Consider the following 27,026-nt stretch of genomic DNA (forward strand, 5'->3'; position numbering starts at 1 on the left):
TTGATAAAAATAGATGAAGATGACGACGAAGACATTTTGGACTTAAGACCAAATTATATGGAAATAGAGGAGTAATTTTCAAAATAAAAAGGACTATGTATTGTCTAATGTTTTGTATATATGTAAATATTTTTTTATTTTTCAAATTAGGGGACAATGTAATGTTTCAATTTAATTTAACCATCGTAGGCTATGTTATGCCTAGGCTAGGTTAGGTTTTTGTTAGATCAATTGTAATAAAAGTTAGGCCTATCTCGCATTTTCATAGTTAAAATATTTCTTAATGTTCTTTAAATTAATAATGTAATAATGTTTCTAATAGTTTATTTTGTGAATAGGTGTAACCAATAATATTTCTACCCAATTACCGTACCTAGGTTAGCTTACCCACTTACCGTATTTAGGTTAGGTTATCCATTGAAAATATTTCAGCAACACAATTACAGTTATAAATATATATTACTATTTTATTTCACACACAAAGGGATAAACATGTAAATATAACACAACAAACTAAATAGTTAAAACATATTTATTTATGAAATTTGCTTGAATGTTTGTTTACTAGTTTACAATAGCTTCTCTGACAGCTCGAGCTCCAGCCGACAGCAGCTGATGGATCAACGACGATCAAGCGGGCAGCGATGACGTCAGGCTGCCGGAAAAGGAAGATAACTTTTGGTGGAAACATCTGGGTTTAAAGTTCTAGAACATTCCATGGTCACCATAGCAACCAAATCGGGTATAAATACAGCAGTCCACGGGCCAGTCTTCAGTACACTTCACGAGTTGACAGTCAGCGCTGCGGGTTTAAACCATTTGCCAGGCGCAAATAAAACAATAAATTAATAGTAATCAAATTTGTATTTGTGAAAGAAAATAAAAACAAGGAATAAGGTCAGTCCCAATTGTGTACTCATTTGAAATATTAATAAGGTAATTTGAATTAGACAAGTAAGTAGGATAGAAATTAGAATAGGCCTACACACAAAGCATTTGTCAGGCCCCGGCAGACCGCTGGTGCTGCGGCTTTAACACTCAACACTCACGCACATTCGGTAGTTGTCTGGCACCTTTTTTAAAGAGTGCTGCGACCGAAATAACACTTACAAGTAGTGGCACTAACAATTTAACTCCATACAAAGCATTTGTCAGGCCCCGGCTGACCGCTGGTGCTGCGGCTTAACACTAAACAAGCACGCATATTTGGTAGTTGTCTGGCACCTTATTTTAAAGAGTGCTGCGACCGAAATAACACTTACAAGTAGTGGCACTAAACAATTTAACTCCATACAAAGCATTTGTCAGGCCCCGGCTGACCGCTGGTGCTGCGGCTTAACACTAAACAAGCACGCATATTTGGTAGTTGTCTGGCACCTTATTTTAAGAGTGCTGCGACCAAATAACACTTACACATAGTGGCTCTGTATAACTCAACATTATATCTCACATTTCACACATTCTGCAGTTAGGATAAAATCAGTCACGTGGCAAAGAACCCATCCCTGAGAAACTTTGATAAAAATACAAAATAAAATAAATACAATTAAATGAAATTCAGAGTTAAGTCATTGAGACGTTACACTGTCTTAAAATTTGAATTGATATAAGCACAATCTAGAGTTCTCATCCCATTGTAAATTTTTAAGCACGTTTTTCATGTCTAGTTAATGTACGGTGACACTGGGCGCTAGTGTCCACGAAATTTTGTTTCTGTTATTTTAGGGCTAATTTCTTGATTTGTGCTTTACTGTTTGGTTATATAACTAGGGGACAATTTATTGTTTATGATTAGATCGTATTATTTGGCTAAACGAGGTTTTAAATGACTGTAATAACGAGAAACAAATTGTAAACAAAACACGACCTCTACATAAACCGTACAGAACTAACAATAAAATTGCCTTCAGCTGTTCCATAAGGATGAGAAATCTACTAAGGGAGAGGCACAACTGAAATCTATAGCCAGATTTCCTTGGAATAAACTGTTCATTCATTCAATCATTCACAAAACATTGTCAAAAGCTAATGGGATGGATTCATAAAAATAATAATAAAACAAATAAGACCAAAATAAATTATAAATAGCAAATATAATTTAATAGCTGTGTAAGTTATCTTACACTTAAACCAGAAAATTTGGTTTTTGTACCTAACTTGATATATAAAAACGCAACCCATCAGGATCTTAAACTCCACACGGCCGTTACGAATTATAGTCATTTAGCAGTAAAATTATGGCAAACATCAGTGTTTAACAATTTGTGTCAAAAGTACTCCTGTTATAGGTACTTCTAATGCAGAAATCCCAAATTTTATTAATTGTGTAATAAATGAAAGTCGATTGGACAGTACTGATTTCTTTAAACCATTTTCGAACAACCTGTATTTTTGTCCACAAAAAAATCAGTTTAGTGCTATATCATGTCACAGGAAAACCGTGAATATCGTCTACCCGAATGTAATAACTAATGTTGGACATAAAAGTTTATTAGGACTAAAACATCTTAAAAATATATTTTCTTCCACCCTATGGATTTATACATGTAATGTTTTGTATGTTACACCACTAGAAATTTCCTATAAATCCTGTGTATTTTTATTGTTTAAGCTGTCACACATGTTAAGTGTTGAAGGTGTTAAACACAGAGCCAGATCTAAGGCTATACATTATGTGGCAAAGCACTGTACGGGCCTCGTGTGGTGTTTATTGCTACAACCCCCTTTTCCTCACCCTCTCTACCTGTTTTGTGTGGTTTATACCCTTATTCTTACAGAATTACTTTTGTCTGGGTATACGTTAAAAAAAATACTCTCTCTCTCTCTCTCTCTCTCTCTCTGTTCTTACTAAGGAACAAGACTTAACAAACAGATTTTTTTTGTTAATTTGAGCCTATAATCCTTGAGAAGAATAGATGATTAATTTACTATTTGCCATTTGTAATTGAGCTATTAATTAATTGTGCTTTATTACACCCAGTGTGTTGATAGGCTAGGGTTAAGATCAAGTTTCAAATGTTTTCTTGAATAACTGTAAAAGATGCCATTAGCACAAAAATAATATAATTAATTGTTTCTACATAGTAAGTAAGACATGCATTCATGGTATTCATACTATATTCATACTTGGCTTAAAATACCTACATTCGTATGGTCGCCATTTCAAAGTAAAGTATTAAAGTATGGTCTATAGCAATAAGCAATGACCACAGACTTTTAGGTTAGGATGTACTTTGTGGATGTTTACTTAATGGAATAAATAACAAATTTATTACATACAAGTGATAGCTAAAAGTTATTGGTAGGACTGATAAACCTTGGGAGATAATACCGATTTATCTGGACCAGCTGTAGCGTAAAAATACCTAGGCAGCAAAACTTGCAGACTACAAGCGAATTGCCATTCCTAGCTGGACTTCCACTAAAATAGTTCGAATTGTCAGATTTACTTCTATTGTTCTATTAAATCATTAACCTAAGTACTCATTAATACTTAGGTTTGCTACTACAGGGTAATAAAGTGTCTTTTTTATTAAAATGCTGTTAGCTGAGTACGAATAAAAATATATAATTTTATTAAAATATCCTATACTCTATGACGAGCTATGTCTGTTTGTCTATCTGTCTGTCCGTCTGTAATTTTATACATCTCGAAATCCAGCAGAATGATTTTAACTAAATTTTAGAATTGGGGACTTATAGTCCTAAAAAAGTTATTAGCAAAATGCACCACCTCAGGAAAATTCGTATTTCGCTACACAACTCACTTCAAAATTTAACATTGGCCTTATGGGTTGCCAAGTAACTACGTTGGTTGAACAAAACAACAAGGAAAACGTAAACAAAAGAATTGTTACATGTGTTTATAACAAGCCATCCACAGTATACTAGCAAATTACAAAATACAGTACAGAGGGAAAACATCAGTTTTAACTATTGAACAAAGAATACATTGAAGATTACTCGATATATGTGCACAATGGATATAAACTATACCGTCCCAGTTACTCATGGTAATGAAAGGAAGTTCCCTTACGAACTAAATATAGCTTTTGTAACATAACTGATGTGGTACATTTTATGAAACCCCTTACTTTATTTTCATCTGATAAACTCTCTGGCCACAAACAACAGAAGTTCTACCACAATTGCAATTTAACCTCCCTTGGCCAAATTTTGGTCCCCTGTAATGCAAAGGTGTCGTTTGGGCTGAGTTAGTAACTAATTTCGTTTATTGCCCTCCCTAGAATTCAGAGTAGGTTGCAATTACTGAATTTGTTTTACAGAGCATGATTTTACAACTTTGTAGAAAAGAACTTTGAAAGATGGTTAGCTGTACAAGTACAGGAAGGATATAGTATATTTCGTACCTAGGGCCGAAAACCATTTTCGATCCGTGGTACGAACACTATTTTTCACCACACTACTACTATTCACAATAATAATAATAATGAAATCTGATATTCAACGCAACTTTAAGGTTATGTGAAGAAGTAATTTCAGGAATCAGCAAAAATAATAATAAACAGTTGCTAGGCAACGGTGAAAATAAAACAATTCTATTTCAATGCTATGGATACTGTTTGTGTAATTAATATGCAAGCGGACAGCTGATTTTGCGGCCCCGGGATGTAAAAACCTGCTCGGTCCCCAAATTACGATGACAGCTGGCATGGCCAGCAAAACGTAACTTTCAGCCACCAATTAACGTATGTAATACAGCCAAAAACATCATAGTGTAGTGAAATAGTATATTTCGTACCTAGGGCCGAAAATGAGGTTTTGCCAGCTCGAGATAGTTTTTAAGTTCGAGACGAAGTCGAGAACTTAAATCGATCGAGAGCTGCAATACCATTTCGGTCCGTGGTACGAACGCTATTTTTCACCACACTATACCCTATTACCACTATTCACCACTTATAATAATGCGCACTGATAGTCGACACAACTACAACTTTAAGGATATGTGAAGATATAATTTGAGGAATCAGCAAAAATAAAAATAAATAGTTGCTAGGCAACGGTGACAATAACACAATTCTATTGCAATGCTATGGATTTTGATTGTGTATTTAAAATGCATTCATGTTTTAAGTAAGCGGACGGCTGATTTTGCGGCCCCGGCCTGTAAAAACCTGCTCGGTCCCCAAATTACGATGACAGCTGGCATGGCCAGCAAAACGTAACTTTCAGCCACCAATTAACGTATGTAATACAGCCAAAAACACCATAGTGTGGTGAAAAATACTTTTTATTTGTCATCATATTTTTATATCACATAAAAGTAAGACTGAAAAAAACATATGAGTAATTTATTAATTTTGAAAGTGAAATTTATTTATCTTAGTAGGACTATCTTTACTCTTTTGGTATAATTAAAGCATTTACCACCTATATTGTAGGTTACAAAAATACAGTCTACTAGTCCAGGCAATACAGTGGTGTGGACGAGCACATATTAATCTAATTAATTTATGTATTGTAATAATCAGCAGATTGCAAGTTATAAAATTGGACATAACTTTTTAAGCAAGAATACAAGTTGTTAAAAAAGTATCTAATAATATATACGTTTATTGTTTTGCTTCATTGACCACATTGAGAAAAAAAGTATATTTGTCGTTGATTTCAAGCAATATATTTATTTCAAACACAATTCTTTCAGTAACAGATTCATTTATGAAATTTTTGTTGAGGGCAACAGGTTTTTACTGATAACTTTTTTTAGTTTTGAGTGACAGGTTTATTTTTTCTTTTGTTTGAGCAACAGTTTGTGCTTTAAATTTCTCCCCCAGAACAGGTTTTTTTTATTACTGTAGATTTTAATTTAACTTAACCAAGTAAAAAAGTATCAAGTGAGCACTATCACAAGTCAGCAAACTTGCCAAGCTGAAGGATTAGCTGAGTCAAGCCATCAGATCCTATCTCAAGCTCTTCAGCTTTGGCAGACAAAGTTGTTGACCTGGTTACTTTACACACTGCTGCAGTCAAATACACTGTTTTGTCTTACCTTCAATGATCTTTGTGGCATACTTTTATCCTAGTTTAATCTAGTTTTAGTTTGAATCTGTAAATTACATATATAAGCATTAGAGTTTTTACAACTGTAGGCCTACATTCATGTTTTGGTTTGGTATTGATTTTGTTTTAGTGATTTATGCAAAGTACATAATTATATGCATTCAAATAATGTGTTTAATTTGATTTAAGGTGTGAAGATACAATTTACATACAGATTTAGTTGAACTATTGCATTTATTTTTTTATATAACATTTATTCATTATAAAAGCCTTATTTTTATGTATGCATATGTAGCTTATATAGAGGCCATAAACAGATTGTTTTTCTGGGGAGGGGAGTGAATTGGGGATGAATTGCATCATCATTGTTTAGGCTACAATACTAGAATCTTAAATCTCATTTGAGCTGGTAAAATTCATTAATTTACATAGAAGCATCGGTAAAATACACAGAACTCCAGAACTTCTAAAGTTTTTAAAGTCACATGTATACATTCAAAGTATTCAAACCTAATTATAAGTGCGGCAACAGTGATGCCTTAAAAGTGAGTGGCCAACTTGCAGGGCTTTATGGCCTGAACTAGTGGCTCAAGGTCAAATATCAACCCCAGGTTAATCTGGAGTGTAATTAAAAAGTGTGCCAGGTCATACTAATCTTACAACTGCTCTCCATTAATATGATTAGAAGAGCCGGCAGGACCACCGTTCATCTTGGATTTTCTGCACATAGTGACAATTTTAATGGTTGAATCATAATACGGCATTTGTTTATTAAGATAAAAAGTTGCAAAACATCTCATTTTAAAGCTACATTGAACATTGAGGTTATAGGCCACCTTTTCTTATATCATGATATTTGTTAGCCAAGTAATGTTTTCAAATACAACAAACATGATCTAAAACAGAAATGAAGGAAGTCACACATTAAAATTTTGTATTCAAGCAAAATGCAAATTTGATGCCTCTGGGGACATCAAAATGAAAAAGTAAATCGGTCCCGGGCCTACTAGTAGGTCTTACCATGAGACCTACGGTAGCTACTTCCCTATAGGAAAATTCGCTAAAACAGCACAATTTGTAGATAAAAAAATCTAGAGATAAATTTATCTTTTTTGGGCTTGTAGATGTTTTAACCTCTTCTGGCACATGTTTTCCCTTTTAATAGGCTACTATTTTCTTCTGATGTTACAAATACCTTTATTTGCCGCCCCTATTTTTTTCAATTGCTTTCATGCTATAAGCATGTAATGAGATATAAGGGCCTGTCAGCATATCTAAATATGATAAAAACTAATATAATTTTAAAAAGCATTACTAAAATATACAGCTAAATAAAAAAAATATAATCATAACTAGTGTTAATTTTGCAAAGGTGGTGTTAAATCTCGAGTTTGTGGCTTTCGTGAGTAAAAGAAATAAATGTCTGTTCTGTCTGCCTCAGTCTCCTCCAACCCCCTTACCATCCCTTACCATCGCTGTCTCTTACTTAATTGTTCTACCTGACAGTTGGTGTTTTATATAAGGGGTTTTGCTGTTACCTCCTGTGCAAAACTTGATATTAATAACACCCTTTGTTACGAGTTCACCTTTTATTTTCAGCTCTAACTCTTAATATCATCCGGGTGATATTAGATGGATTTTATGACTGCCTATAAACATGTTTTGTTTGATTGTTTCATGATTAATACTTGTAAGCATAAACAAAATAGTATATTTCGTACCTAAGGCCGAAAATTAGGTTTTGCCCGCTTGAGTTTGTTTTTAACTCAAAAGCAAAAGCATTTCGGTCCGTGGTATGAACGCTATTTTTCACCACACTATTACCACTATTCACCACAATAATAATGCACACTAATAGTCAACACAACTACAACTTTAAGGTTATGTAAAGAAATTATTTGAGGAATCAGCAAAAATCTATGTATTAATAGGCAAGCATGTTTCTTTAAAACCTTTTTTCTCAGCTCGTGTGTGCATCGCTGGGAAAATCCACGCATAGGTACTGTTAGAAAGATATTTTCATATAGATGTGCAGAATCCCTTCATAAACTAAAATAGGCTCAAAATAAGCACAACAAATTAATTTAAATTTGAAAAAAAAAATTAATAAGGGCCTTTTGGGTTTCAATGCTGGTAACGAACTAACAATGAAATATAAACCGAAAATCAAAACAAATGAATAAATTCCAATCACATGTTTTATTTACGGCGTGGTGTGAATAATAGAGAAGTCTGTTCAGTACATTACATATTTTTGGTCGTGTTTTCGACCACTGGACGACCTATATAGTAATAATAAATAGTTGCTAGGAAGCGGTGACAATGAAACAAGTCTATTGCAGTGCTATGGATACTGATTGTGTATTAATATGCATTAATGTTTTAAGTAAGTGAACAGCTGATTTTCGGCCCTGGGGATGTAAAAACCTATTCGACCCCCAAATAACTATGGCAGCTGGCATTGACAGCAATACGTAGCTTTCGGCCTCCAATAACAAAGCGGCTAAAAACACCGTAGTGTGGTGAAAATGTTATTTTGGGGTGGTGGATTTGGGATTACATACCTTGTTGAAATATTTACTTATTCATCATAAATACCTTAAAATTTGTTTACTTTAAACAGAACAATAAATACTACAAACAAATTGTTCTATAGTGAAATTAGCTCGTAACTATAGAAAAATAATTGCCTTGACAAATCTCCGCTGTGTAAATAAAAAATTACATGGAAAATTCATTTCTTATGATAGAGCTAGAAGTGGCATAGCAAAAGTGTTATTCTGTTGCAATCATTGAGGATTAACTTCACAAAATTAATATTAGTTATTTAGGCCTACTTAAATCTTTTTTAAATTATTTTTTTAAAGTTGTATGGTAGGGTATATGTGACAGTAAAGGTACAAAAGGAGCGTATGGCAGTGGTTTAGTTTAGGTGATATTTTAATGAAAATTCTTCTATAATAATTTAAGAAAAGGTGATCTTCTAAGAGAAAAAATCCTTAACAGTCAGGAAATTGAAAAGGCTTTCAGTTTAATTGTGGGCGTAGCTTAAGTATTGTTTGCGGCAACGTTTCTTTAGTCAACTTGCTTTTGATGATAAACGACTCTTGGTTTCCTGTGACATGCAAACTTTGCTGAGGAACGCCTGCCGTTTATCTGGCCTCGCTTGTAGTGCATTTCTTGAGGAATTACAGTAATATGAAATGTATGAGAGACTAGAATAAAAACTTGGACGAAACATGCAAGCTGCTAAATTCAATATACAGTAGTATATATTTTTTTATTTTTTGTAATTGAAGATAAAAACTGGTACCAATAGTTGTTTACATTTTTGCTGCACCAAATCAATTATTTGGCCATGATTGAATGCTGTATTAATAGAACATTACCCAATGTGGAAAATAAGAGAGATGGCTAACGAGGTTAAAATTACGACATTTTAAGGATTTGAGATGTTTTCTCAAATCACCAGGAGCAATGGATCGCTGCTTAGTGCAAAGCATATAGCAAATAACACAAAAAATAATAATAAGGCAGTGGATAAGTCATGCCCAACGAAAAGAGCAAGATGCCATAAAATTACCGGTCCTGGATTCTAATCAGGGACAACGAAGAGAAGTCTTAAGCCAACCTGGAGAAGGACAATTGAAAGGAAATAAAAGAAGAAGGAAAGAGGTGGAGTGGAGGGAGATGAATGAGGATGGAAACCAAGTTTGATGGTGCTGTTTTGCTGAGGTCATCTGCACAAACTAGGAACTACAGGAATACACTGCAAAAAATATAGAGCAAGTTGAATCTTCCGTTATATCGTGGTAAAATTGTCAAGTATCATCTTACAAGGAATTTCAATATATTTTCATGGTAGTTTTTTTACTTGAAAACATATTGAAGACGTGTATAAACGACACTACATTCACTAGGTGGAGAAAAGTTGTACCTTGATGTTGTAGATCCAGAGAGGTGTCTCATTGCCAGCAGAGAACCCCAACTCGCCACCAAAGACGTAGAGACATTCTCTGTAGGCTACAGCGGAGTGTTCCTGCAGACAAGGTGGGGAGTCACCTCCTGGCTTGAGAAGCTCCCATCGTCCCTCTTCTGTAACAAGTAAAGAGATGTGTTACACGTTAGACAGTAACAAGATCATGGTTTGGGCTGTTTACTCACAAAAAAACGTAAACAAATGCCTCCAGGTAAAAACACAAAATAGATATGAAGAGGCAGTCACAGTAAACTGTGGCTATGTAACTTATGATAAGCGGTTGTTAACTCAAATTTGAAGCCCATAACTAAAATCTACTAAAAGCTATGAATGGCCCCCTTTCCATCTTATTCATCTCTCTAGTATCATCACACAGATTATTCCTGTGACAGTAAAAAACTAGGAATAATCTGTTTGGCAGTATTTGTTTCTTGTATGGGAATTCCTATAAAATGGTTTAACAAAACAGATTCTTCAAAGAAGGAGCGGTCGACGACCATGTTGGTGAACTGACAAAAATACTGGATGTGTTGCTGCAACAATCCATTTTCAAGGCAGACTTCAAATTTAACTGATTCAACTGTCCCATAGTACTCGTACAGCACAGCCAACACGTCGGACAGTTTTTTTGTCAGTTCATCAATAATATCATCAACATTCAAAAATTAACAAGTACAAACAATAACTTACTGGCTTTAATGTTTGACTGTAAATTGAACCTTTGGATTGCTTCACTTACCTAGGCTGTACCTCCACAGGTCCTTGAGAGGCAAGTTTCCGTTCCTGCCGCCCAGGAGGTACACGTAGGTGCCGAGGAGAGTGGCGGAGTGTTTAGACCGAGAGGGCGGCGTTGCGGCTCCAGGACTCGTAGCTACAGCCGACCACATCCTGTGGACAGATCATGTACTGTTTTTTATCTATTTACTTGAAACAAGCACTATTTTCATATAAACTTATAAGTTTTATCAAACCACTTCACCTTAACACATACAATGTACCGGGTGTCCCACGAAGAGATCCCTATTTTTGAATTACTATATTAGACGCACCGAACACTCTACAAACCTCAAACTCAACAGTCCTGAACAACCTGAAACATACTCATATGTAAAAGAAATGCCCCTGAGTATCAGTTAATTCTGATACATTAGGACAAAATGGCGGGATATCAAAGAAATTATTCTAGAAGATATTTTAAATAAAAGTAGGTTTTAATTCACAAATAGGGACCTCTTCGTGGGACACCCGGTACAATTAATTAAAGTAAGATATTATGTACGGTTGACTACATTAAGCTCAGGTTAGAAAACTCATTGGAAATTCTAGAGTCGGGAGAGTGACTTTAGTTGGGATGCTTGAGTTAAACTCCAATTGAGGATGCAACGTTGGGGTTTGGGTGTAGCGGGGGGGGGGGGGGGGGGAGAGACTAGGGGATCAAAGAACCCGAGGCAATCGCATTATACGCGAACTTGGGGCACACTTTTGATCGATAGTTTAGCATACCTAACCGCTCAAGTATTGTGCAGTTAAAAATATAAGTTTTTCTTGATAACATGGTGGTTTTGTCAGTAATGTTCTATAAATAATGAACATCTAGACAATCACTAAATCCAAACGAATCCAAACGAAATAGTATGAGGGTTACAATGAAGGCAGTGTGTTTTAAAAATAAATACGGTATTCCACAACGGAAGGCTTAAGTTAATTTTTCACTGTAATCATTCTGATATTTTTTGTGGGGTTTAATCACTACTAACCCCAACAGTTGCACATTTTATGGCGAATGGAAATTTGTATCCGGAGTGAAGGTGGTGGTATAGAATGAAATGTTGTGGTTTTTTGTAAGTGAATTTGTTAATGGCTAAGTCAAGTTGTTTCCTTAGCTAGAATAACCTACCAACCCAATGAATAATATAGGATTCGGGGCAGCAGGAGAATGCTAGAAATTCTGTTGATGTTATTGGTGAAATCTCTCACCAAACTTTTACGTAACGCAATGCAGGGAATTTCGATTCTTATTAAACGTCGAAGAAACGTGTACCGGTCTACCGGAGTTGATTTTTCTACCCCAAACATCTGTTTTTGGGGGGTTTCTTGTAAATATCAGCGATGGTTCTGGAAGTTATAACATCAAATATATGTCAGTGTGATTTTTTTATGTCCCCCGTTCCCCGTTCATATCCTAAGGCGTAGGCTCTACCCGGGAAACACTTTACACATTACTTCAGGTTGGGCCTAGAGGGTTGTGGCATTAACACTTAGATGAAATTGATTGTTATAATTGGTAGGATTTTAAGTTAAACATTTTTAACATGGGATTCAAGGACCGAAGTCATGCGCTCTACCACTAGTCCAGCTCATTCCCCATAATTAATTATTAGTAGTATTAACGGGGTTTGTCTAAGCTTTCTTTATTATATTAGGCTAATAAAGAATGTTGCAATGCACTGGGGTAGTGACCAGTTGTTTCATTCATACAGTTAAAGAACAAATTTACATGTGTAAACAATTTATAATATAAAAAAGTTGCCTAAGTTTTTTTACATGATTCTTCTTCGTATTTTCAACATCGAGACAAACCATACACGATTTATTTAAACACTTGAGCGGTAACCTGGGAAAGCACTCAAGACTTGCCTGTTGACGGAAGCTTATTGGGCAATAGTTATCAGTGTTGGCAACTGTTGTCACCCTCTGGGCAACCCTCGCCACCGCAGGGGTGCAAACGTGGGGGAGGAACGGGAAATGGGGGAAATAAAAAGGGACATGATGGAGCGAGGGCGTAGTCCCAGGTGGCTTTTAGTACAATCAGTTTGACTGTGAAAACATATGCTTCCTTATTGACTGTACTGTAGTCATTACGAAGACATTCACGTTGCTGTAAAATACAGGTGTTTTACTATTTGTGCTGAGTGCTGCCCAATTTTATTAGCTCTTTAACGATAGCTCGTTAGTTCTTTAATAGTCCTTAATTTACCTAAATTTTTTCAAGTTATAGTTCGGTAGCTGAGAGGTTGTAGGCGCTCGCCTGATAATCAGATGGCAGGTTTCGTTTCGAGAAAAGTGAAAAGTCATTCAACTTTTTGATGGTTCGAAAGTGTAACATTGTCACTTATGTCCATGAGGTACGCATATACCAGGGCAATGCCATTTGCAATGATATACAGTATAGTTATTGGCAATACTGTATTATAAAATTCACCCAAGTAATGACTTAGAAGTTTAAAAAACTAATTAATTAGCTACCGAATTGTTATGCATGTAATGGTTACGGAGAAAAAAATTACAAATTTAAATGCATCTAGCATCGCTAAAACGCCGAGTAACATTTTAAGTAATTCATACGTCTTATAGTACCTATGCTAACTATGGTTACGTTTTAGTACACACCTTCTAATCAGATAGCTGATTCTTTTTTAAGAATGCTCTTCAGAAAACGAAATATTCAAAAAGCAAGTCAGCAGCTTTTTGATGTTAAAAATTGTGCCCAACTACTCTTGAACAGTAAAAAAACACAAAAGGCGTCTTGCATTCTTCCTTCAAACCCATTTCACAACTTTGTATTTATGCTTTTGTTTAGTGGTGATATTTCAGAGGACTTCTTATTTAGGCCTATTTATAGGCCTAAACAAAATTACTACACTTACCACCCTTATGTTATGTAAAAGCGTAATAGTATATTTCGTACCTAGGGAAGAAAATGAGGTTTTGCCGGCTCGAGATAGTTTTTAAGTTCGAGACGAAGTCGAGAATTTTAAATCGATCGAGAGCTGCAAAACCATTTCGGCCCGTGGTACGAACGCTATTTTTCACCACACTATACCCTATTACCACTATTCAACACAATAATAATGTACACTAACAGTCAACACAGCTACAACTTTAAGGTTATGTGAAGAAACTAAATTTTAGGAATCACAAAAAATAATAATAAATAGTTGCTAGGCAACGGTAACAATAAAACAATTCTATTGAAGTGCTATGGATACTGATTGTGTATTGTAGGACGTGAAGATTTCGATAACTCAAGAAGTTCGCTGCAGGGTTTCCCACAACGAAGCTACATTTCAGCAGCACGAGCCTATTGTTGGACATTGATTGGCGGCAGAATATCTGAATCGAAATTGTAACTGTATTTGTTCAATACTCCACTGAGAGGAACTGGTATAAATAGTTAAAACAGGTTTTCAGGTAATGAAATACGATATTATAAGTATTATGGACATAGCAAGTGTTAATAAAAACTGTAATATGACAAATTATTAAAGAAAATGATTAAATTTCTTACAAATCTGGCATTTTACAGCAATGACCCAAAGAATAATGTTGATGGAGGTATATTACACCATAAGGAAGAATTTTATTGCATATTTGTTATTTTTCCCTAAATACAGAGAGGGTACTTCGACCCTTATAAAACGTTGAAAAAACTACTAGATAGGGGATGTGTTGTATGTTTATTTTCTAACATACAAGATAGATGGGCTTTAAGCTTAATTTGGTCCTAGCACCAGTTATGGCATAACCATACATAAAAGTTGGCGATTGGCTGGACTTGAGCCCGAGCCTCCAGTCTAGAAGCCCTGTCAGACAAACCACAAACTATACTTCCTAACTAAACCCTTGTAGGTTTACTAGACCGAACCAACTCAAAAATACGGAATTTTAATCAACTCTAAAAACCCAAATTAACTTCGTGATGAACTAAGCCTGCTGTTATTGTTCTTGTATAAGCGATACATTTTAATATTGCTTTATCAAATTAATTATATTATTCTAATAACCTTCTCTAAAAAAGTCAGAAGTTTCAAATAAATCAACGATGTATTTATTCTCTCCCTCTCGTCCATTTCCTTTTCCTGATACTTTCCGTTTGGGAGTCATCAATATTGACTGAATCAAATCTCACATTCAACTTACTTCTTTGAGCGGTTGTAGTTTTCTAATGAAGACCCTAGTGATGAAATATAATATTGTATATGCAGAAAACGATGAAGTTTGTATTTATTTAGCCATTTATCAAAAAATAAATGAATTTTCACAAAAAGGTAAAGCATTTAGAATCAAATAAGCTGAAAATTGAGGTTTGAAATGCAATCATTTGACATTGTAGTCAAGTATTTATAATAGAAGCTATGGGTAAGTTGGTTAGCAAGGGACTAAACACATTTTCCGTGGTACGGTCACAGGTACGGACAACAATCTTCACAAAAAATCTATTTCATTGTCGCGTCAATGTGAATATTGAACGATTTACAGTTGAATATTTTAGATTGCATAGCTGCAAAAAATAATCATAAAAATTAAATAGAATATTCCCTTGAAAATAACTTGTTAATTCAATACACCTCGGTTTAACGAAGTTAAATACGTTGTTTTCAGTTTTCGAAGAAAACAGCCACGCAAGAGTACGCCTTTTAAGAGGTAAAACTTGCAGTTGCATTTTGCCACTCCAAGGAAAGAGATATAAAGATTTTAAGCCCTTCATTCCAACACGATTTACCAAACCTTTTACCAGCCTTTTGGCTGTGAAACCTGGCGTCTCATCACTTTGAGTAATTCTTTCAAGGGAGGTTTTCAACATTTTGAACACAAAGTCTAAAAAAGACGCAGCTACACAATCGTGTGCGGTTGGTGTTTGTTTTCAACAGTCCAGCATTTCATCACTTTATGTAATTATTTTATTGTGGATTGTATACGTTTATACAATGTTTCCGAAAGACGTAGAGCCAGAATAATAACTTTTTTACAGAATCGTGTTCGTTTCGTAGCACGGGTTTCATCTGATGTATCAACAAAATGTTGTATAGTCGGTTGTTTGTATATTTTTGTACAAACAATTCCACATGATTCCAATGAGTAAGCCCAAATATTTTAAATCCACAAATACTTTTCGCGGGTATTTGGCGTCTAGTTTATATTATAATCAAAAATGTATTGTGTTAAAGTTATTTTTACATTTTATATACCTATTTAAAAAACAAATCCTATACTTTCGGAAATGTAGTTTTGAATTTCGAACTACATGTATGATAGAGATATAGACTAGATATTTATATCACTATATAATGGAATGGGGATGGAACTAAAGTGGTACTTAAGTACCAGCCACGTTCTATTCACCATTATAAACAACTGTTTGGGAAGCGTGCCAAAAATATCCATTTTCTCATTATTTTCAATATTGTTTCAACATTATTTACAGCTGCAATATTTTCACTCCAAACGACACAACACACTTTTCAAAATTCGTTTAGTGTTAAAGGCATCCCGTTCCTGGAATAAATCAATATTCAATTTTACTAACCAATGCTAGTTCAAATCATAGTTTTCAAGACTAAGTGGTTGCATCCCTAACGAATTAACAGATGCAGTTTATTAACGAATATTATAAACTGTATTGTGTACTAACCTAATATTTTGTTGAGTTGTATTGCATTAATTGTATAGCCCAATGTCGTGATAATTTTTATTATTCGTATGAATCGATGAAGGTATATACTAAAAAATAAATTGCTCTTATATTTAATTTTTAGATTTTCTGTCTGTAGTTAGTTTTATTTTGTAATCTGAATCAATTCACATGCAGCATGACATTAATGCAACACAATGTTGCATAAATTGCATTGCTTGTTTACAAGAATAAACAATACAATTAATTAAAACCACATGGTACATTTCAATAAAAGCTCACTTTACCCTCTAGCAGCAAACCAAAGTACTTATTAAAGTACTGTTATTTAAATAGATATGTGGCAATTAGTTATGACAATTTATGACAAGTACCGGGGACCGAGCCTTGCTCGGTTGTAGTTAATTCAGTTTAATAGTTAAAATAAAACAATAAGTTATATGAACAAACATTATATAATTTACGAAAAACATTTTATTACAAAAACCATACATTTGACATTTGATCTCTGAAATAATAACAACTCTGTAATGTAAAAGCATGCAATTAAACAAAAATAAAATACATTTTAACATTTTGCTTAAGTTTATTGCTACTCGCAAAGAATTCTTCTCCTCTCTAGTCATTTAAACTCATTGTTCGACTTTTACTCTCTCTAAAGACAGCAGATAAAAATACGATACAAACAAAATCATATTAGTTTTTACGTGGTTTTTACTTTTTCTGTTTGAATTCGGTTGATCATTTCTTTCCTACCAATTAAAGCAGTTTGCTTAAAATTGCCTTCTACTAAATTACTAGAGGATTTAATCACGGAAATTTATCCCTAAGATTTTACCAACATCAAGTAAATCTGTATTAGATGCTGAGTAAAGGGAGATAAATTAAAATTATCTATATATTAATTTGAAACTGTTTTTCTTTGTCACAGCTATTTTGAGAGAACGGCTGGGCGTAGAAACTCGGTAGAGGTGTCTAAAGAAAGGTCTTGGTCTGTAGATGAGCCATCAAAAGAAAAACATGGTGAATTTCCTTGGGGCTCTGCCCCCGTGGCATTTAAATTCCCATCCTATGTTATTCTTATGGAGGAAAACGGGGTTTTTGTCACAGCTAATTTGAGAGAACGACTGGGCGTAGGAACTTGGTAGGGGTCTCTAAAGAAAGGTCTTGGTATGTAGATGAGCCATCAAAAGGGGAAAGAGGTAAATTCCCTTGGGGCTCTGCCCCAGTAGCCTTTAAAGTTGCCTCTTCAGATTTGTTTACATTACAACCATATGCATAATTCTACACTACTTTTTAATGCAACAGCTGTTAATATTTAAATTGTGATTTAATGAGTTTGTCAAAATGAAGTACAGTATTTGTAATGGATTTTTCTGATTTTAAAATTGATTTTCTTCTGCATCGTGTCATGTTTTGCAATATAATGTTCTATTACCAAATCAGTGAAAAATCCTAATATTGCAGTAACTTTTAAAATTATTTCTTATGGAGTTAACTTATATCTATTGTATGGGTTGGTTTCTGCCCAAGACGAAACTTGGGTTGGTGTAATTATTACAATGGAAAAGAGTGAGAAATCCTGGACAATTTGATATAGGCTAAAAGTAAAACTGAATTAACACTGTGCTACATTTCTTGAGCAATCATTGAAATAACCGATTTGCGAACAATGGAAACATAGAAAATGTCATAGAACACAACCAAGTAAAAGAAATAGAAATAATGTTTTTTTACACTAAAAACACTAAAAAAACAAGATCAGCTTTTTGAAAAAAGATAAGATATTTACAAAAGATTTTGATTAGGGTATATCTAACTGTTGTGTAGATCGTGAGTCTTTGAGTCGCCTGTAATGCTTCGCAATTGCTCGAATTCGAGCAACAGGTACACTATCATCCTTAATTTGACTTTGGAGGCTTTCATTATCCACCGTGACGTTAGAGGTATCAAACAACACCTGAATGTGGTTGCCTAGCAACAACATGTCTGCCTGGCCGATGTAAATACTAGTAAAACAATCTTTTCCCAAATTTATCGTGGTTTTGACTTTGGTCAAAATACCAAACTATAATATATTTCTATTTACCCGCATACAATTTTTTTCTGAAAGTGCAAAAAATAAGTCTAATAACAATGTAATAATATATTTACACCTATACTGTTGACTCACAAGAAGGTAAATACTTATAAAAGATGGTAAGTGGTGATCCATTTCGATTGGACACTCATCATCAGACCCAATGCCGTCTTGTGAGTAAACAGTATGAGTGTAATATATTATCACAAGTGTTATTAGATATATGTATTGTACATTCAGGTAATTTAATAACATGTATGGTGCTGAAAAAGAAGCTAATGTATTTTATATATTTTTTTATTTCCCTAAGTTAAAGTCATACAACCCCTGAAAACGAAAGTCCTTTACAGCAAGAAAACCATTAAATTTAGTTTGTGTTGATCAAATGTGTAACACCAATGATCACTAAGTTGTAAATAGTGATGCATCGGTACCTAACCGTGATTCTTGGTACCACCGTTCTTAGGAAAGATAACGGTACCGAAAACCGACGTCGAAATGACGTAACGGCCGTAATTCGGTACCAAAAGGGGATGGACCTATTGGTGGCTAAGTTACATTTTAGTGGCGATTCTAAACCGAAGATCGAAACATTGAACACGCGATTTCAGCAGCATTCATAAACAACAAAAGATGCTTAATGCTTTGCTAATGTTTAATGTTAATGTTGCAATCACGATGACATCGTAAAATACCGAGATCGCAGCAATGGGTCGCCGGAATTTTATCCCCCTGGGCACAGCTGACGTCACTATGACGTAGGAACGTAGGAAAAAGTTTGTTCGCGGCCGGAATTTTACCCCCGCGGATTTGGAAGTCTAATGAAAATAGCCAGAGCGTGATTAATTAGATTAGCGATAAAACCCGGAATTTTACCCCCTGTCCATATAACCAGCGTTTAGACAACTAAAGATGTACGGGCCGGATTTTTACTCCCGGAATTTTACCCCCCGGAATTTTACCCCCGGATTTTTACCCCCAGATTTTTACCCCCCGGAATTTTACCCCCTGGCCGATTTTAGAAATTTAATGATTGATTTTCTTATTTCTGTTTTTAATTAATTGTAAACATTTAATTATTTAGTAGCCTAACTTTATTTATTTATTTTGTAAAGAAATGTTTGAAACAATTATCATTAAGTTGATTGTTTATACGTCATATTAACCAACTGTTGGCTTCCAAAATCGAATCCTAATACTAGAATCTATAAATTAAAATTACAAACTTGTTCGATTAGTGAATGTTACAAATAAATTACAGTAATATACAGTAGGCTACTTAATAATAAAATTTTTACTATAAAATTAAAACAGAATGAAGATAATTAATCATTCTCACTAATTTATATATCTATCTGGCCAGGGAGTAAAATTCCGGGGGTAAAATTCCGGGGGGTAAAAATCCGGGGGTAAAATTCCGGGGGTAAAAATCCGGGCCGTACACTCTAGGTTTTTATAATTTGATGTGTTCTGATTAAATTCACAACCGTAAAAATATATGTTTAATTCAGCGTTTAATCCATCGAGCTTATATCGCGAAACTCAAAAGTTCGCGGCCGGAATTTTACCCCCTGGTTTGTGATGTCACGTTTGCCCAGGGGGTAAAATTCCAGGGGGATAAAAATCCGCTACCCCCCGTAAATACCACGAATACTTGAACCCACCACAATCGTGATTCTTTACCCACCTCTTCTGATTACTAAAAGAACAATATATCCATTCAGATAACCAGTAATTAAAACGTATTAAACCTTTAAAAAAAATTACAGCCTTGAAATGAATTTCACTGTACATCTCCTCACATTGTTCACTTACTCTTAATATATTAAAACCAATAGCCTAAAACTACAATAAACTATATTTATGAGTAACATAGGTATTTAGTACTTCATATGGGTATTTGCAAATGAAACTGCATACTTCCCCAACGTTGGATCATGAAGGGTTGAAGCCATGCTGGGTATTGCCTGATTAACGTAATAGCTTCAACCGAGGGGTGGGGGATTGGACCCTCATTGGGGATGGGGTACTAATTTGGGTCTAAACAATGCCGGGGCTTTGAAACATCAGACTGTGGGATACAGGCTTGTATCATAGACTAAGCACTTGTATACTGTGTATCGAGCCAGTCTTGAACTTCAAGGTACGAAATGGAACCGAACACTCTTTCAAAGGAGAACTAGTTTTTAAAAGGCCGGTTGACAAATTACTCCATGAAATTATGGATAGCGATAGAGAAAAAAATTATTAACTTAGTGATGGATACCACAATGTATCTCATGTTAATACATCCGAAGCCTGCTTGGTTTCGTTTCATGTTCGGAATTGTTTCAGAATGCACTGTTGTCAAATAAATGATTCTCTTTAATTTTAGGGAGATTTTTCCAAATTTGCTTTACAGTTTGGCTATAAAACCTACCCTCTGGTTAGCTATTTTTTAATTATATTTTTTAAATTGGTTTAAATGGTTTCAATAAGTAAAAATTACAGAACACTGAAAATCTAAACAAAAATTCCATCTTCATGAAGCGGACGGGAATACTTTTCAGATAGCTTATAGACGATCCACTAGGTATAGGAGTATGTGATAGGCCTACTGTATGCCTGTCACATCTATTGTGATGTTTCATGTTCGGTAAGGTTTGCGTGTTCTGGCATGCATTTTTCTAACTGACCTGACAGGGACGAGTAGATAAACAATGTGTTTTGCCATCTACTGTATTTATAATACTCAAGGGAAAAATAGCAAACAATTTTATTGATGGTTGATGGTAGATTAATTATTACTCCCTTGTGGATCAGCTGAAGATAATTCTTATGTTAGTTCCGTCCGGTTAATGTAGAGGGCGTTTTGTTGTTTTTTTCGTTTCTTGTTATTTTAATTAACCAGCTTTGACACTTTTGTAATCGACACAACAATCTATTTTAACAAAATAATACGATATACTTGTATTGTATGCATTGCTTGCTTATCCTACTGTGATTATAACTAAATCGTAAAATAAATATCTACCCTAAAACAGGAGAGAAACAGGTAGTCTACATCAGCGCACAATTAATAAGGGACAACATTTAAAACTTTATAAAATGTAATTAGTCCATCATCCTACAAGTTTTTCAGACACTAGATAAAATATAATGCCAATAGAGTTCCAGTAATGAAAATGTGAATGTCAATAATGTTGGAGTTACAACATCATCCAATTTACTTATTACCTGTTTTATAAAATCATATGTTATATATCTAGTTTTGTTATGATATAAAAAGTAAATAAAAGTTATTATTGTGTGAGCGTTATAAAAGAATAGTTGATTCAATTTTAACAGATTATGAGACTTAATTAAGTGAGGAATATGGAAAGAAATATGAGTAATCACATTGAACTTTTGAACAGAAATAATTATGACACATGGAAAATGCAGATGGAAGCAATTTTAGTTAAAAATGATTTACTTGGGTATGTGTTAGGAACCATTAAAAGGCCTCTAGAAGAAGGTGAAAGAATGACTGCTTGGCTAATCACTGATGCAAAGGCAAAGGCAGATATAATCCTCTCTATCAGCCCAAGCGAATTAAAGCAAGTGAAAGGATCTTTATTTTTAAAGTTTCAGGAGAAGGCAGTGCATCTCTAGTTTCAATAGCAATTCTAAAGTTTTCAAATTCATCTGACAGGGAATACAAAAGAATAATTGTCAAAAGATCCATGCGAATAGGTTAAATGGACTTTATTACGTACAAGAGAGTAGTGAAGAAATGAATATAAGCTGTGAAAAATCAAGTCTATTGTCTTGGCACCAACATTTTGGACACTTGAACTTTGGAGACTTGAAAAGAATAATCAATTTAAATATGGTTAAAGGTATTAAAGTGAACACAAAAGAGCTTATTCCACAATGCGAGGTGTGTATTCAAGGAAAATTTACAAAAAGACCCTTTCCTAAAAGTGAAAGAACATCTGAAGTGTTGGACATAGGCCTAATTCACTCTGACATCTGTGGACCAATGAAAACTGAGTCACATGGAAAATCTCGATATTTCATTACTTTTATTGATGATTGCTCAAGATGGGTTGAAGTTTACTTTTTGAAGAAGAAAAGTGATGCATTAGATTCTTTCAAAAAGTACAAGAACAAAGTAGAAAATTTTACTGGAAGAAAAATTAAATATCTTCAAACAGACAATGGAGGAGAGTATGTTAACAGAGAGTTCGATGGATTTTTGAATTGTAATGGTATTCAGAGAAGATTAACATGTAGCGGAACGCCTCAACAAAACGGAGTGGCTGAACGGATGAATCGTACATTAAACGACATGGCAAGATGTTTGCTCATTGAAGCAAATCTTCCTCAAACGTTTTGGGCAGAGGCAGTTGCAACAGCAGCTCATGTTAGGAATAGATGCCCATCAGATGCAATTGATGGTGTATTACCATATCGATGGTTAGAAACACACGTATGATATGTCCGTTTTACCAAACTTTCGGGAAACGCAAAAAGAAGTTTTGTTTCTAACATTATTTTAAAATCCTTAATTGTACTTAAAATACTAGGGTAAAATATGAATGCCTATTTAATATATTTTATGTTTTAAGTAGTTGTTTACCGTTATTTAGTCTATTTTGAGAGAAATTAAATTATATTTTGGAAGAAGTCGGACATGTAACTCTTGTGCACTAAGCAAAACCTGGAACCACGGACATAAAACATCTGTGCATAACACAAAGTGTCTAAAAAGAGATTGTTTAAAATTAATAGTTAGGATAACTCATGTTTTTTATTGAACGTAAACAAGACTTCTATTTTACCATATGACACTTTCAATTACTAATCATTACTGTAATAGCAAGTACCCTGTTAGTAAAAATAAAACATGTGACTAAAAACAGTAGAAAAAAAACGTAATATTAAATCTATATCTATATATTAATAGGCAAGCATGTTTCTTTAAAACCTTTTTTCTCAGCTCGTGTGTATCGTACAGAAAATCTACGCATACAGTTAGAAAGCTATTTTCCTGTAGGTGTGCAGAATCCCTTTATAAACTAAATAGGCACAAAAATAAGCACAAAAAATGAATTTGAAATTTTAAAAAATTAACATGGGTTTTATGGGTTGCTATGGTGATGACGAAATAACAACAAAATATAAACAGAAAATCAAAACAAATGGAAGACATTCCAATCACATGTTTTATTTAGCAGTGTGGGGTGAAAATAGAGAAGTTTGCACAAAACATAGGTACTTTTGGTCGATTTTTCGACCACGGGGCGTGCTCTCGTAGAGATTAAAGGGCTGGTTTGCCAGTTTTACACAATTCATTGCAGAATAATTATGACATTTATTTTAGCATGAAAGTTAAAAAATAATTTTGAATTTATATTTTATAACCAATCAATCAGTAATCAATTAATTTACTGATTAATTTACAATCAATTTAATTTATTTTAATCAATTAATTGTCAAACTTAAGCCATTTCAATTTCAACCAATTAACTGTTTTTCTTTTGATATTGATTGTCCTATTTTGGATGGCAAGTTTGCCTAGGCTTGTTAGATCATAAATGTCATTACAGTATATTTTCGAATTTTAACATTGTAAGGCTTGGGTTTTTTCCTAGACATCTCAAGAAGTACACCCCATTCCTCAGTCGTGTAAATCTTTTTGTGTTTACGTGCTCTCTCAATTGTAGAGTGCATGGAATCTGCTTCAAAGTACGTGTGGCCAGGTTCCATGTACTTCATATCCACATTTTCTTTCAATGTTTGTCTTATTTACAATATACAACATTGCAGAGCCTATGAACTGATTTCTGTTTTGCCCTCCACATGTGTCAGAATAGGTTGTAACATGTTTGACATGAGTAGGTAGGTTTTTCATGTATATGATAAGGCCTGTACGGATTTCACTTGAACCATTCATTCCAATCCTCTTGTCCCATACATGACAGAATCCATCTGAATTAGAATCTAAAATTGTGAAATTGTAAACAGAAAGTTTCCGTTTATAGTAAATTTTACAGTCCCCAGTAAATGGTACCATCAACACAGCTTGTAAATCAAAAGTAGCTGTTACTTGATCTTTTTCTTTAGAGTTCATGTCTTTCTTCTTCATGTCCATTGCTTCTGTTTTTCGCCTTGCATGTGTTCCGTAGTTCTCACCAAATTTAGTTTTATCTTCAGCAGCCCGATACTGAAGCACAATACTGGTTACATTTGGAACATCGATCTTTTTTAGGGACAAATGTTGTCAGGGGAGGATCATAGGATTTGAAAACTGAATGAAACACGCCATTTTTTACAGGATTTACGTTTTCCTTTGTGCAAACTCGTCACATACTATCTGTAAAGTTCGGAAACATTTAACTCTGGAGAGAGACAGAGTTTTTTTTAGTCCTTCCTACAATAGTGCGACTCCATCCTTGGATCCTTGCATCCTGTCTATGTGTTTTTTTAACATGTTCTATTTCCTCAGGCTTTGAAGCATTTGGAACGGGCCTGCCTTTCCTACCATCTTCTCATAAAAATACTCTACTTGAAGATGTTTTTTCCAAAGCCAGTTAAATTATTTGAGTGCTTATCTGAAATAAGGCACAAAGGAACTTTTGACATACATTTCTGTGTTTCTTTTTAGCACTTCTGGCTTACCTGTAGGGGAGCATAGCAAAGCTGAAATATTTTCCACCTTTGTAAATAGTTTGTGATGAGCATTTCCATCTGTTTTCTGCTTTAAAATCTCCAACATTTTCAATCCTCGACTTTTAGGATCCATTTTTAAACAATCCTTTCTTTAAAAACTGATAAAGCCAACATAGAAGAATAAAATCTTATTGCATAACAGTTCCATGTCCAGATGTTTAACGAACTGTTGGAATTAAAGTACAAGCGTATTCTGCACAACAGTTTTATGTCCCGGACATGTGGCATGTGTGCATAAAAATAAATCTGGCATGTACTTACAATCAGCTGCTTGACCACAGAGGAATAAAATCTTACTGCACAACAGTTCCATGTCCAGTTGTGTAATACCCTGTGAGCAACACAACAACATATTCTTCTGCACAAGAGTTTTACGTCCGGACATAAGATGTGTGTGCACACAAACCAAGATACCCAGTAATAAAGCTACTATTACTCTGTAAAACTTAAGGACATAACACAGGTGTGCACTTTATAATGAGTCAATACTCAAGACTCTGTATTTTCTTTTGTTATTTATTTAAAATTTTTGGGTTATATTGGAGATATAACGAGTGTGCAGTTGTAAAGATGAAGACTCCACCAATTCAGTGGTAGCGGTATCTCATTTTACAAAAAAATGGACATACTACATGTGTGCTTCTAACCATCGATATCATAGATGGTATAGGAAAATTCCAAATGTTTCATATCTAAAAAAGTTTGGTTGTAAAGGTTTTATCCTAGACAAGACAAATGACAAGTTTCAATCAAGATCAAAAGAAGGGATATTTGTTGGTTACTCAGATGTATCAAAGGGCTGGAGGATGTGGTTACCCGAAGATAGGAAAATCATTACAACTCGAGATGTAGTTTTTGACACATCTTCCTTTCCACATGTCGATGCAAATCATACTAATTCGAGCTTTAGGGTATTGCCTGTAGACAGTTTACTCCAAAGACATGAAAAGGTCGAAGAAAATCAAAGAAGTGTTCAAGTTGATCAACCAAAAGGTACTGATGAGAAAAATGTACTTGATGATAGGCAAACATCAACAAATGAAACTAAAGAACATATGTCAAATGAAATGGAAGAGATTGAACATGACGAGCCATATATGATTGATGGGGATAATAATGGAGATGATCATCAGAATAATGATATTAACTTGAAAGTAAGAAAATCTGAAAGAAAAACAAAAGGTGTTCCTCCTAACAGACTATCATTAATAGCTCAAGGAAATGTGATTGAACCAAAATCTTGGAAACAATTGGAGAAATTGCCTGAACCTGAGAAAAAACAATGGGTTGTAGCAGCTCAAGAAGAAATGGAAGCCTTATTAAAAAATGATACATGGGAACTTGTAGATTTACCTCCACAGAAAACAGCAGTTGGATGTAAATGGATATTTAAAGCAAAGTATGGAGATGACGGTATGGTTGAGCGCTATAAGGCACGTTTAGTAGCCAAAGGTTACTCACAGAAATATGGAGAAGACTATGATGAAATATTTGCTCCTGTTGTTAATTCAACAACAGTAAGAATTTTACTAACCATAGCAGCGACAAAAGATCTGACTGTGCATCATTTTGATGTAAAAACAGCCTTTTTAAATGGAAAGTTAGAAGAAGAAATATATATGCAACAGGCCGAAGGTTTTGTGAAATCTGATAATGAAGATAAAGTTTATAAATTGAAGAAATCAATTTATGGGCTAAAACAAGCAGCTCGGGCCTGGAATGAAACACTGAATACAACAATAATGAGCATAGGATTTGAAAAAAGCAATTCTGACCCTTGTTTATATACGAGTAATACTGATGGAAATTATACATATGTAGTGGTTCATGTTGATGAC

General features: G+C 34.4%; 1 protein-coding gene across 1 annotated transcript in view; it reads right to left on the reverse strand.

Moving 5' to 3' along the window:
• The window catches only part of LOC129003011 (uncharacterized), a 70,469-nt gene that overhangs the window by 19,902 nt on the left and 23,541 nt on the right, over positions 1-27,026 (reverse strand). Inside the window, exons 2-3 of the mRNA XM_054431198.1 lie at positions 10,740-10,888; positions 9,959-10,116 (exon numbers count right to left, since the gene is read on the reverse strand). Of these exons, the coding sequence (XP_054287173.1) occupies positions 9,959-10,116; positions 10,740-10,887 (306 nt within the window). The 5' untranslated portion in view covers position 10,888. The remainder of the gene's footprint in view (positions 1-9,958; positions 10,117-10,739; positions 10,889-27,026) is intronic.

This window comes from Macrosteles quadrilineatus, unplaced genomic scaffold (genome assembly GCF_028750875.1).
Source record: "Macrosteles quadrilineatus isolate MER2022 unplaced genomic scaffold, UCM_ALF_1.0 Scaffold_9__3_contigs__length_116548681, whole genome shotgun sequence".
NCBI classification, from domain to species: domain Eukaryota; kingdom Metazoa; phylum Arthropoda; class Insecta; order Hemiptera; family Cicadellidae; genus Macrosteles; species Macrosteles quadrilineatus.